General features: G+C 44.6%; 1 protein-coding gene across 2 annotated transcripts in view; it reads right to left on the reverse strand.

Moving 5' to 3' along the window:
• Positions 1-7,703, reverse strand: part of LOC105519842 (putative nmrA-like family domain-containing protein ENSP00000305954) — a 20,919-nt gene extending 13,216 nt beyond the window's left edge. For both annotated transcript variants that reach the window (XR_001003030.1, XM_011953373.1), the window contains exon 1: positions 7,600-7,703. Coding sequence is in view for 1 of the 2 variants with exons in the window: in XM_011953373.1 (XP_011808763.1) it covers positions 7,600-7,639 (40 nt within the window). In the remaining variant the exon portion in view is untranslated. The remainder of the gene's footprint in view (positions 1-7,599) is intronic.
• Positions 7,704-14,635: the final 6,932 nt, after the last annotated feature.

Genomic DNA, 14,635 nt, shown 5'->3' on the forward strand with positions numbered 1-14,635 from the left:
GGCTGGAGTGCAGTGACGCGATCTCGGCTCACTGCAACTTCTGCCTCTCAGGTTCAAATGATTCTCCTGCTTCAGGCTTCTGAGTAGCTGGGACTACAGATGCGTGACACCACACCTGGCTAATTTTTTGCATTTTAAATAGAGACAGGGTTTCACCATGTTGGTCAGGCTGGTCTCGAACTCCTGACCTCAGGTGATCCACCCATCTCGGCCTCCCAAAGTGCTGGGATTACAGGCATGAGCCACTGTACCTGACCCTGGTCTATATTTTTTTAGAAATTTAAAAACTTGTAAAAATTTTTTACCACATTCAAGGCCGATTATGATATGATCATTACTTGCCTGATTTATTCACCCTGCAAATATTTATGGAATATCGTGTGATATAGGCCAGGTGCTATGTTGGGTTACTAACATTTGGGTTCCTCCATCACATTGGCTGGATACCTGTCCTGGATACTTTTTTGTGCTTCCAGCTCCATATTCACTTTCTCTGTTCTACTTAGTGCACTCAACAGTTGATCCTCATGGAGTCCCTCTCGTGCCCTCAGGTTGGGTCCGGGCAATGAGAGACATCAGCCAGAGACCCAAGGGCAAGAGAGATGACCCCTTTCACATTGCTACTGTCCACAAGTTCTGGTCATCTTTCTTGCCCTTTTCTCCTTCCTCTTATTGCTTAGTTATTTCTTATTGCTGTCTTCCTTGTCCACTGTTATTAAATTGTTCTCAGCTTCTCTGAAGGAGTGTGGCACCTGTTTCTTGTGGGACCCCAGCTAATACACCACTGATAACCCTACAGGAGGGTCAGGGGTTATTCAGTGAGCTCTGTCTTTGCACACAGGGTTTCATAGTAAATTTCGTAGTAAATTGTCTACTAGTAAATATGAACAGACAATCAAAGTTCATCATATGTTTGAGGAAAGCCTCCAACATGAAAGGCAAACCCAAAATAAACAAACTGATGGAAACAGAAACAGTCCAGAGTGTTTGGACGAACGGAGGCAAGATGGTGCACTTCCAGGTTCTTCTTCACCACCAACTCTTCCAGTGCCCGCGAAAATGCAGCCAGCGCCCAGGAAGGTGCAGATCAACTGGGCATGCGCCAGGTGACGTCAATCCGAAGAGACCAAGATTTACCTGGTGGGACCTGCGGGACGCTCCCCGACACGCCCATGCCCCGCCTATTGCCCTCCCACTCCTAGAAAAGCCGCTCTCGGCCAGTGAGCCATGCGGCCTTCCTGAGTCTCTCACTCCTGTCGGGATGTCGGGACTGCAGGAACGCCGTCCGAGAGCCCCACCAGGGGACTCTGCCGGCCTTCTTTGCCAGAGGCCGACAGACCTCTTCCCCACACCTTAGGTGACCAAAAATAAACTTGCAGTTTTGCTCCTACACTTGCCTACCTGCTGGTTCTTTTGTGCTCGCTCTGGTGGTCTTAGAAAAACAAATCACAGAGAACTGAATAAAAAAATTAAAAAGAATTAATATCCTCTGGGGCCAGGCACAGTGGCTCAATCCTCTAATCCCAGCACTTTGGGAGGTCGAAACTGGCTGATCACTTGATGTCAGAGTTTGAGACCAGTCTTGCCAACATAGTAAAACCCCGTCTCTACTAAAAATACAAAAATTAGCCAGGTGTGATGGTGGGTGCCTACAATCCCAGCTACTTGGGAGGCTGAGGCAGGAGAAGCATTTGAACCCGGGAGGCAGAGGTTGCAGTAAGCCAAGATCTCCCCACTGTGCTCCAGCCTGGGTGACAGAGCAAGACTCTGAATTAATATCCTCTGAGATTAGAAAAGGTTTTGCATTCCAGATGCTATATTGGCCCAAAAAGAGGAGAAGAAGAGACAAGAGAAAGAGAGCAAGCAAGAGAGAGAAAAATAATTAGAAGATCAAGCCAGGGGAATTACAGAATGAGAAAACAGATGGAGGTATTGAAATAATCTAAGAAAATAGTAATTTCTCTGAGTCCAAGGATATTAATTGAGCTTCCAAATTGAGAGGTTACTGAGTGCCCAATACAATGACAAATGAATTCCCACTTTATGCACATCACTGTGAAATTGCAGGACATTGGGTGCTGGTTTGGATATTTGTCCCCTGCAAACCTCATGTTGAAATGTGATTCCCAATATTGGAGCCTAATTGGAGGTGTTTGGGTCATGGGAGCAGGTCCCTCATGAATAGATTAATGCCCTCCCTCAGGGGTGAGTTCTCATCCATTAGTTCCTGAGAGCTGGTTGTTAAAATGAGCCTGGCACCTCCACCCTTCCTCTTGCTTCCTCTCTCTCTCCATGTGATCTCTGCACATGCCAGCTCCCCTTTACCTTCTATCATGAGTGGAAGCAGCCTGAGGCCCTCATCAGATGCAGATGCACAATCTTGAACTTCCCAGCCACGAGAATCATTAATCAAATAAACCTTTTTTTCTTTATAAATTAGAGAAAATAAAACAAAACCTTTTTTCATCTGGCCATTACATGGAATCATTCACAATTAAAAAGGAGGTAAGTTGAATATTTTACTCTGACTTTATAAAATAAAAACCTAAACAAACTGAAGTACCTTCTATTTGAGTATAATGTGTGCTTTTGGCAGGGGGTTGGGGGGTGCTGGAGTAGGTGGGGTGGATCATGGTCCTTGAAAAGGATTTTTATAGGAAAGTTTCTATTATTGTCCTGGGACCATGTTTGTGAATGACTCTTACATGCTGTGCTGTGCCCTGGGGATGTAGTGGTAAACAATAGCACGTTTGAACATGTTGGATATATGATAAAATTTATGAAAGACATTATTAATAGATTGGATTATGGCCTAAAGAGTTCAAGGATTTACCCCAGATCCTATAGCTGCTTAGGTAAGGATTTCAGGATTCAAACCTGAACATGGCACCTGCCTGCACAGAGCTTACAGACTAGCAGGGGAGATCATTAAAGAGCAATTATAATACTGTGTAATATGTGTTATTAGGGGAGGGGGAAAGGGACTGAGAGAATACAGGCTCCAGAGGAGGACGTAAATGGAGCATCTAACCCAGACTAGAGGGAGGCTTCCTGAAGGAAGTGGTAACAGAGGTGAGCCCTAAAGAACAGGCAAGAATTGGGAGAGGCATGTGGAGTGTGTTGCATGCACAGCGGATTACAAGTGCTTTATTCCAGAGGTGAGAGAGAAGGCAGTGAATTCAGAGAACTGAAATGAATCTGACTGAGAACTGCAGGTCAATGTCACACATGAGGCTAGAGAAGTAAAATAGGTCTACAGGGCTGCACTTTGTTCTGGGAACAGGAGATTTTATGAAGTTAAGCAATATGTTCAGAATTACATGCTGGGAAAGCGCTCTGGTTAATAGAGAGTGTGGAATAGGATAGAGAGACCACAGACAAGGGTACAATTAGTGGGCTTTAAAACAATCTAGGTAAAGATTGACCTGTGCTAGAAGGGGTTATTCAGGTGGAGGGAATAATGCACATTTAAGAGATACTCAGAATATTAAAAGATACATTTTTAAAGAGTAAATAATAATTTATACACACATAAAATGAATGTGTCAAAATTCTATCTAACTCATTAATTAATGAGGGAACCAGTATAATGTTATAAGAAAAATTCAAAGAACACACATATATATAGGCAATCAAGAATGCCAAAATGCTAAAATGAATGTACAATTGTACAATTAGGGACAAAACCAGTCAATATCCTCTAGGAAATGATCAATTGTGGTCCACCAGACACAATTCATTTGCATTTCTTCTTTTTTTTTTTTTTTTTTGAGACAGAGTCTTGCTCTGTTGCCCAGGCTGGAGTGCAATGGCACAGTCTCAGCTCATTGCAATTGCCACCTCCTGGGTTCAAGCGATTATCCTGCCTCAGCCTCCCAAGTAGCTGGGACTACAGGCATGTGCCACCACGCCTTGCTAATTTTTGTATTTTCAGTAGAGACGGGGTTTTACCACATTGGCCAGGCTGGTCTAGAACTCCTGACCTCATGATCAGCCCACCTCAGCCTCCCAAAGTGCTGGGATTACAGGCGTGAGCCACTGCACCCAGCCTTCATTTGCATTTCTATGGATAAGAATCTGTTGCATTATTATCTATTTGCTACAATTTATAGAGTTATAAAGACAAGGAAAGGCTCACAAAACTGATAATGGTGCCTTGGGCAAGGACACCCAGCCGTCTTTTTTTCCCATTTCAAAGTCTTTCACTATTTTCCTTCACAAGATGATATCAACAGGATTTGGGTGATTAACTGGATGTGGTGATGATGAGCAGGGAGGATTGAGAGAGAAAAGTCAAGTGACCATCTATTCAAAGAGGCTGAGGGGTCATTTAGCAAGATGCTGATGTTGGAACAGAAGGGTACCATGAGAAGGTTTTGGAGGCAAGGGAGTCTGAGATGTGGGGTCAGGGAAAGGATGCATGGAGAAATATAGGGTTAAGACTAAAAACCAGAGGGGCTTACATCTTGGGCAGTAATGAAGGAGAACAGGAATGTGATGCAAGGTGGTAGTAGCTGGCTACAAGGTTTGAAAAATTAATCAAATTTGAAAGATGATTCTGTTTAAAGGTAGAACATGGAGAGAAGGCAAATGAGTGTGGAAAAAGCTTCTAAGAGGGAGAATGGAAAAAATCTGAGAGAGATTTAGGAGACATAATTAATAGAGTGACTGGCCACTCCCAAAAATCTTATCCAGCTGCTTCCCCAGTCTCTGGATGCCTAGTTGGCAATTCAAGTTTAATGAGACCAATTCAAGTTTAAGGAGCTCCTGACCTTCTCCTCCTCCCCACTGTCTCCCATATTTCAGTGAATCTCAACTTCATTCTTCCAGTTACTCAAGCCATAAAACTTCAGAGTCATTTTCAACTCTTCCCTTCTTACCCCTGATGTCTGGTCCAACAACAAATCCTGCCAACTCTGCTTTTAAAACCTCCACAGAATCTAACCACTCTCCACAACCTCATTGCTACCACCCTGGTCTAAGCTACTATCATCTTGCCTATTTTATGACAACCACTTCCTAACAGGTCTCCCTGCTTCAGTTCTTACCCCCTATAGTCCCTTCACAAAGTATAAGCTAAAATGATCCTTTTAACACCAAAGTCATGTCATTCCTCTGGTCAAAATCCTTCAATGCCTGCATGCTGTTGCAATCCTGCCATCCCAGCTACTTGGGAGGCTAAGGCGAGAAGATCACTTGAGCCCAGGAGTTTGAGGCTGTGTACTACGATGGCTCCTGTGAGAGTTACCATACTCCAACCCAGACAACACAGTGAGACCCTGTAGCTAAACACAAACACACTGAAAAAACCAAACCCTTCAATCACTTTTCTCTTTCAGGAAAAGCCAACATCTTTACCATCACCCTAATGCTTAATAGAGTCATGCCTGACCCCATCACCTCTTCTTCTCCTTTTAATATCATACTTGACTGTTGATTTTTGATAATTTATTTCACTCTGCTTCCTGTTTTAGCCCTTGACTTCCTCCAGACAAATTCCTGTTCTCATAGAGCTTATATTCTAGTGTGGAAAGACAGGCAGAAATAGAAGAAATCAAGTAAGGAAGGGAGCCAGACATGGGCAGAGTGGAAGCAGAGTTGCAATTTCAAATATAGAGGTCTGGAAAGTCCTCATGGAAAAGGTAACATCTAAGCAGAGACCTGAATGACATGAGGAAGAAAGCAGTGGGTAACTGTATTAGCCCTTTCTCACGCTGCTGTGAAGAAATACCCAACACTGGGTAATTTATAAAGAAAAGAGGTTTAATTGACTCACAGTTTCACATGGTTAGGGAGGTCTCAGGAAACTTACAACCATGGCAGGAGACACCACTTCACAGGGTGGCAGCCGAGAAAATGAGTGCCCAGTGAAGGGGGAAGACCCTCGTAAAACCACCAGATCTCGTGAGAACTAACTCACTATTGATACGAACAGGAGACAGGGAAATACTGGGTAGAAGAGGGCGGTTCCTGGCAAAGGCCCCACCCTCAAGCCTGGATACCTGCTGTCCTAAGTGAGAAATAAGCATTCCTGTTTTTGAACCCCAAAAGTTGCCTTTTGGCCTGCCATGCCCCCTATCCTGTACCCATATAAGCCCCAAACCCCAGGCTCCAGAAGCAGACTAGGAGATGAGGAGACAAACAGACAACAGAATGATGCAGCAGAGGACAGAAGAGAAGGGATGTCAGGAGGAGTTTGGGTGGGGATGTTCGGAGAATCAGCCAAACTCCAGGAGAAGGTCATATTCCTACTCCATCCCCTATCTAGCTCCCCATCCATCCCACTGAGAGCCACTTTCACCACTCAATAAAACCCCTGCATTCATCCTTCAAGTCCATGTGTGACCCGATTCTTCTGGGATGCTGGATGAGCTTGGGATACAGAAAACTGTCACACTAGCCCCCTCCTTTTGCAAAAAGGCAGAGGGTTCACTGAGCTGGTTAACCCTTAAACCACCTGCAGATGGCAAGGCTAAAAGAGTGCACTGTAACACATGCGCACTTGGGCTTTGAAAGTTATAGACACCTACCCTTAGATGCTGCCATAGGGCGGGAGCCCAAAAGCACTTGCCCCAGTTCCTGCACCTGCCTATATGCATGCTCCCCCTCCCTTAAAGGGTTTGAGCTTGCAGTGGCAGAACAGAGAGCCACACCCCCATCGCACATCCTGTGGCAGGGGACCAGGGAACTCTCCCGTTTCACTATCACGAGAACAGGATGGGGGAACCACCCCCAACATTCATTTATCTCCACCTGGTGACTCCTATGACATGTGGGGATTACGGGAACTACAATTCAAGATGAGATAGTAACAGAGGGAGATCATTCTAGGTTGAAGAAGCAGCCAATACAAAGGCCAGAGGCTTTGTATTGTGGGGGTGTTTTGGAGGAACAGCAAGCAAGCCAGGGTAATAAGGCAAGTGAGGGAAGAGTGGCAGGAAGAGAGGTCTGATAAGGCATTTCCAAGGCCCTGTTGCAGGGCATTAGCAGGACTTTGCACTTTACTGGGAGTGCCATTGGGCTGGGAGTTTTTAGAGGGTTTTGAGCAGAGACCTGACATGATCTGACAGTTTCACATGGATCCTTGGGAGGCTGAAATGAGAATAGATTGAAGGAGAATAACCTGATTTGATTTACATCATGCAAAGATGGCTCTGACTGTTGAGGAACAAGCTGTAACAGAGCCAGGAAGGTAAACTCCCCACACTGCATGCTTGCAGACTCCCTGGAAGATTGGTCAGGCGTTGGATATTCACTACAAACCCACAGGCCTCTCACACTTGTACCTTTTGCTTATTAGGAAGTGAGTGGAGAGAAGACTTCAGAGTATAGCTTATGTAAGCTTTAGCTTACACCAACAAGTTAGCCCCATGATTGGGAAAGGGAGATAACGTCAGTGTCGTTGTCCTGCTGAGATCAAGTTACAAATCAAATCATGCCACCCCTTTACCACATCAAGAACTAAAGCAATAGGATACTTTAAAAAATTTCTTCCAAAGGGCTCTTTGTTCAGCCCACTCTTGCAGGCTCTGAAATTACAAACAGGAAGACAAGAGAGTGAGCAAAGTCAGCAGGCCCTAAAAATTAAAGACTTTTTACCTGTTGCTCCAAACACTGTAATTACTTTCTTGCTGGCCATGTCACCAGGAAAAGAGAGAGTCGGTGGAGTAGAAGAACTTTCCCTGGAGCAGCAACACCAGCTGAAATGCTGTGTTTCTTCTCAGGTGAGAATTATAAACCCACTCCAATGACCACACCTTTTATTGTGCCTCTCTTTGTTCCTGTTACCACTAGCCTGCTTACTCACTGTGACACTGCAATTTTCAATTTTCTTTTTTTCTTTTCTTTTCTTTTTTTTTTTTTTTTTGAGATGGAGTTTTGTTCTTGTTGCCCAGGCTTGAGTGCAATGTCACAGTCGCAGCTCACTGCAATCTCCGCCCACTGGGTTCAAAGGATTCCCCTGCCTCAGCCTTCCAAGTAGCTGGGATTACAGGCACATGCCACCATGCCTGGCTAATTTTTTTTTTTTTTTTTTTTTGTATTTTTAGTAGAGACAGGGTTTCACCATGTTGGCCAGGCTGGTCTCAAACTCCCAACCTCAGGTGGTCCACCCACCTCAGCCTCCCAAAGTGCTGGGATTACAGGCATGAACCACGGCACTCAGCTAACACTGCTGTTTTCTTTTTTTCCTTCCTTCCTTCCTTTCTTTTTTGCAATGGAGTTTCACTCATGTTGGCCAGGCTGGTCTCAAACTCCCAACCTCAGGTGGTCCACCCACCTCAGCCTCCCAAAGTGCTGGGATTACAGGCATGAACCACGGCACTCAGCTAACACTGCTGTTTTCTTTTTTTCCTTCCTTCCTTCCTTTCTTTTTTGCAATGGAGTTTCACTCCTGTTGCCCAGGCTGGAGTGCAATGGCGCAATCTCAGCTCACCGCAACCTCTGCCTCCCAGGTTCAAGCAATTCTCCTGCCTCAGCCTCCCAAGGAGCTGGGATGCATCATCACACCCAGCTAATTTGGTATTTTCAGTAGAAGCAGGGTTTCACCATGTTGGTCAGGCTGGTCTCGAACTCCTGACCTCAGGTGATCCGCCTGCCTCAGCCTCCCAAAGTGCTGGGATTACAGGCATGAGCCACTGCATCCGGCCTGACACTGCAATTTTCTAAATGAAGACTTATTCACTCCTCTATTTAGTTGTTCAACAAATGTGTCTTGAGTGCCTTTGGTATACAAGGCATTGAACTAGATGTCCTGGTGATGTGGATCTTGTAAGGGGGCTAAGCTCATAAATAAATAAAACCGTAGTACAGGGGAATGGCAAAGGGACCTAGGTCATGGAGGAAAAGCACAAAACCCAGAATTAGGGAAGGTTTTCTCAGAGGAGATAATGCTGCAATTGGCCTGAAGACCCAACATGAGTCATTCAATCAAGGAGTGTAGGGAGAGAAACCATTGCAGGCAGGAAAAACTTCACACAGCCAAGCCAAAGGCAGGGCAATGATCCCACAGGGTCACGATGGCTACAGCAATGCTATGTGAGCAGCAGGAAATAAGACGGAAGGAGAGCAAAGGCCCAGAACACAAATGGCGTGCTAGGCATAGTGAGGAGCTTGGCTTATCCCAACAGCCACAGCAGTATTATGAGATCTTCTGGCAGCAGAGTAGTGGCTGGGTTGAAATAAGACAACACTGGAAGCCGGGACAGTCCTAAGCTTATCCTGAAGAAATGACATAGGTGAGAAGTACTAAAGGCTTGAACAGAGGCAGTGTTGCGAGTTGTATTGTGTCCTCCCTCCACCACCAAAATCCATGTTGAAGTCCTCATCCCCAGCACCTCAGAATGTGACCTCATTTGGAGATAGGGTTTGTTTGTTTGTTTGTTTGTTTATTTTTGAGATGGAGTCTTGCTCTGTTGCCCAGGCTGGAGTGCAGTGACGCGATCTCGGCTCACTGCAACTTCTGCCTCTCAGGTTCAAATGATTCTCCTGCTTCAGGCTTCTGAGTAGCTGGGACTACAGATGCGTGACACCACACCTGGCTAATTTTTGGATTTTAAATAGAGACAGGGTTTCACCATGTTGGCCAGGCTGGTCTTGAACTCCTGACCTCAAGTGATCCACCTGCCTGGGCCTCCCGAAGTGCTGGGATTACTGATATAAGCCACCACGCCCAGCCTGGAGATAGGATCTTTACAAAGGTAATCAAGGTGAAATGAGATAATTAGGGTGGATCCCAGTCCAATTGACTGGTATCCTTGGTAAAAGGGGAAATTGAGACACAGACAGGTACAGGGGAAAGGCAATGTAAAGATACAGGGAGAACACCTATGATCATGAAGCTATCTACCAGCCAAGGAGAGAGGGCTGGAGCAGAGCCTTCCTTCATAGCCCCCAGAAGGAACCAACTCCACCAACACCTCCACTTCCAGCCAAGAAGAGACAATGGAACAATACGCTTCTGTTATTTAATCCACTCACTTGGCGATACTTTGTTATGGCAGCCATAGCAAACCATTATAGGTGGTGACAATGGGAGTAAAGCGAAAGAAATTTAAGAGGTAAACTGAGAAGGTCTTCATGATTGACTGGATGTGGAGAAAGGGGAAGTAAGGAAGAGGAAGGGCTAAAAAAATGACTCTGCCAACTGAATGGGGAATGGTGAGGAGCAGCAGGGGTCACGGGGAATGACTTCAGAGTTGGACTGGCTGGAATTGAAACTACAGTTTGGGAGGTGAGGAAGTGAAGAACACAAGTACAGCTGCCTCCTTTGAAGAGCCCTGCCATGAAGGAAGGACAAGTGAACTGTGGTTACAAGATGAAGTGGATTTTTTTTTTTTTTTTTTGAGACAGCGTCTTGCTCTATTGCCCAGGTTGGAGTGCAGTGATCTCGGCTCACTGCAACCCTGTCCCCTGGGTTCACGTGATTCTCCCACCTCAACCTCCCGAGTAGCTAGGACTACAGGACCACCATGCCCGGCTAATTTTTGTATTTTTTGTAGACACCGGGTTTTGCCATGTTGCCCAGGCTGGTCTCGAACTTCTGAGCTCAAGTGATCCTCCTGCCTCAGCCTCCCAAAGTGCTGGGATTACAAATGTGAGCCACCAGGCCTGGCCCTGGAATTATTTCAATAGGAAAGATATGAACATGTTTATGAACTCTGCCTCCATGCCCTTCAGCTTTCTCAGGAACCTAACTCCACCAATTATACATTCATAATAGCATATGAATGGAATTGAAAATAGCAGTTGAAATAGAATGGCATATGAATGGAATATAATACCATATGGATGGAAACTGCAAATAGTGGTTACCTAAGTGATACCTGGGCCTTGCTGCCAAACAGAAATGAATACAGACCCAAAACAGGGGCAAATCATGGATCCACAGCCCCTCTGCTCTTTGCCTGTCCCTCTACTCTTTCATTTACATCTCCTGCTCCTGACTGATTATTCTCTCAAGAGGAAGCAATTCTAACTTCCCTCCTACACAATTGTAAACCACACAAAACTGAGAGGAAAAATCTGGAGTTGTCGAGATTAAAAGAGTTGGTCGTACGCAAGTGTTCATTTCTTGAGGGCAAAGATATAGTCGCTGGCCTGGACAAGCTACATCCAGAGGACCCAGGTAAGTGGGAAACTGTATGCTCTCATTTCCAAGATGAAGATACTAATGGAATAGAGTGAGATACGTCACAAGAAAGATATATAGTGCCTCTGCTACCCTAAACTACACACAATCCTACACTAACCATACGGGGAATTTTCACTCCCATTCAAAGTAGAGGCGCAAAAGAGACAAAGATTGACATCCAAGGTAGTTTATCCACAGCATTATTTGTATTGACAAGAACTGCAGATAAGCTAAATATCAACCATTATAATGTGAGAAATGCTCACAATGCAAAGTCATATGGAATCAATGATATAGGAGTTAAAAAGAAATTATTTAGGCAGATAGTGAGGGGAAGGAAGTCCTCAGTAATGTTTTCCTTTTAATGAAAAGCAGCCCCAACATCATTTTCTTCTCTAACAAAGAGTAGCCTGTAAAATCAAGCTGCAGATATAGACAAGCAAGCTGGAAACTTGCACAAGTGAATGCCACCAGTCGTGCCAATAGGAAAAGGCTACCTGGGACTAGGCATGATCACAATGGCGGCTCCATCTTCCCTTCTCTTTGCCAGCCACACGTACAGTAAGGAGCAGACAAGATGGCACTGGCCAAATGGAAAGTCCATTTGCATAATAAGATTAGGGTGCAACTCGCCTGTTCCGTCACCTTACACCTCCCAAGCTGTCGTTTCAATTCCAACCGGTCCAACTCTGAAGTCACTCCCTGTGACCCCTGCTCCTGCTCACCATTCCCCATCCAGTTGGCAGAGTCATTTTTTTAGCCCTTCCTCTTCCTTACTTTCCCTTTCTCCACATCCAATTAGATAGTTGCAGTGAGGATTAAATAAAATTAAGCCATTTAATCTATATGGCACATTCAAAAGAAATTAACTGTTGTTATTTCTCAATACACACTATGTAAATGTCACACCTGGTCAAACCAATCTATGGGCCCTACATAAACCAGACATTGCCTCTTCAAGCCTACCTGTAAAATCAGCTGTGGTCCACTGCAGGCCAGCTTTTCCCTTTCAGATGTCCCTCTGTCTGGTAAGAGAGAGAAAACTGCTCTCCTTTCTCTTTCTTTTGCCTATTAAACCTCTGCCCCCAAACTCACTCCTTGCGTGTGTCCATGTCTTTAATCTTCTTGGTGCGAGACAACAAACCCTGGATATTTACCCCAGACAATGAAGCTGCTTCATCAGCAGTATAGGGATCTTCATATATAACATGATTCAAGGATGTAAAGGGAAAAAAAAAATCTATACATGCACACACACACACGCACATGTACATGCACACATATTACCTAAGACTAATCGAGTGGTTTTATGCAATACATTGGTGGTGGAGCCAAAGGACTGGGTGGCATGACATGATATTATTGTTGTCACACCTTGATTACCATGATACAATGAGCTGCACATCTTAACAGTTGAGTGAAAAAAAATCAAAAGTCTACGGGGACGTAACCACACTACTTATGGTAGCCAAAAGCTGGAAGCAACCCAAATGGCCAATTCTAAGGAGTAGAAGGGTAAAGTGTGGCATCGTCATACAATGACATACCATACAGCAAAAAGAATAAATTAACTTTAGCAACAGCAACAACCTGGAATAATCTCACAAATATAATGTTGAGCCAGAAAAAAGTAAAGGAGTATCTAGCACATGATTCAATTTCTATAAAACTCAACCACAGGAAAAACTAATCCATGCTGTAGACATCAGAATAATGGATACTTTGATGGAAAGTGACTGAAAGCCACTTAATGGGAAATTCAGATTTCCTAATCTGGGTATTGACTGCATGTGTGCATTAATTTTGTAAAAAATTATCCAGCTTTACAGTTAAGATGTATGTAATTTTCTATATGTATCTTCAACTTCAGTAAAAAGTTTATTTCTGAAATAATCTTTAAGGAAAAATGAGAAGTACAAGTGACTCAACAAGCAAAGCTAAAATGAACAAGCACCGGTCTATAAACATTTACACTGGGAGCAAGAAGCTGCGGCTCTTTACCTAGGCTAATCTCTACCAGGACAAACCCACTAAACTTACAAACCATTAAAAAGCACTGTGCTCACAGAGCATCATCAATGATGCCCTTTTTTTTTTCCAGTTTGTTGAACTGAGGTCAAGGTGTTTATTTAGGGTCCCTTTGATGAAAGAAGTCTGCTTTGGGGTCTATCCAATGAAGAAAATGAGCAGGATTCTCGACTCCTAACATTCAGCTGTATAATATTTTGCCTATGTTATCTCTTACTTCCAAGTATAATTAGCTCAGCCCAGCCTACTCTGAACTGGAAGGCTGTATATCATAAAGATTACAGCTTCTGGGCATGACAGTCCTGGGTTTAATGTTTAACACCAAGTTCTACCACCTACAGACTACGACCTTAGGCAAGTTTTACTATTCCTCCCACCTTCAATGTCCTCATCTATATAAAATGGGTATAATAATGGTATTTACCTCATATAGTTGTAGTGAGGATTAAATAAAATTAAACCACTTAATCTATGTGGCACATTCAAAAGAAATTAACTGTTGTTATTTCTCAACACATTTTTTTCACTCTCAGCCTAGTTTCCTGCCCCAGCCAGCTTCTCACACTTTATCTTCTCCCACCTCCTGCCTAAAATGGTAGTGCTCAAAAACCAACAATTCACTTATAAAGAGAAATAAGGTCAGGTGTGGCGGCCCTCACCTGTAACCCCAGTACTTTGGGAGGCTGAGGCGGGCAGACTGCTTGAGCCCAGGAGTTCGAGACCAGCCTGAGAAATATGATGAAATCCTATCTCTACAAAAAAAAATACAGAAAAATTAGCCAGTTGTGGTGGCATGCACCTAAAGTCCCAGGGAAGAGGGATAGTTCCCTGATTTCCCCTTGAAGGACGTGCGACAGGGGTGCAACTCGCCTATTCCAGCAAGCTCAAATCCCTAGGGGGAGCATGCAAACAGGCAGGTACAGAGGCTAGGGCAAGTGCTTTGGGCTCTCAGCCCTGCAGTAGTGTCTAGGGGTGGGTGCCTGCAACTCCCAAGTTACCAAGTTCTTTCAGCTTTGCTGTCTGCAGACGGCTTGAATGTTAATAAGGTCTTATCACAAGGGCAGAGGGCCAGTGTAACAGTCTTCCATATCCTGAGCTCTTGCCCAGTGCTCTGGAAGAATCGAATCAAACACAGGCTCCAAGGATGAGTGCAAGGTTTTGTTTGTTTGTGTGTGTGTTTGTTTGAGGTCCACCTCACTCTGTCACTCAGGCTGGAGTGCAGTGGTGTGATCTCGGCTCACTACAACCTCTGCTACCCGGGTTCAAGTGATTCTCCTGCCTCAGCCTCTCAAGTAGCTGAGATTACAGGTGCCTGCCACCAAGACTGGCTGATTTTTGTATTTTTAGTAGAAACGGGGTTTCACCATGTTGGCCAGGCTGGTCTCAAACTCCGGATCTCAGGTGATCTGCCCACCTCAGCCTCCCAAAGTGCTGAGATTACAGGCATGAGTCACTGCACCAGCTGAGTGCAAGGTT

The sequence above is a fragment of the Colobus angolensis genome, unplaced genomic scaffold, assembly GCF_000951035.1.
Source record: "Colobus angolensis palliatus isolate OR3802 unplaced genomic scaffold, Cang.pa_1.0 Scaffold36, whole genome shotgun sequence".
NCBI classification, from domain to species: Eukaryota; Metazoa; Chordata; class Mammalia; order Primates; family Cercopithecidae; genus Colobus; species Colobus angolensis.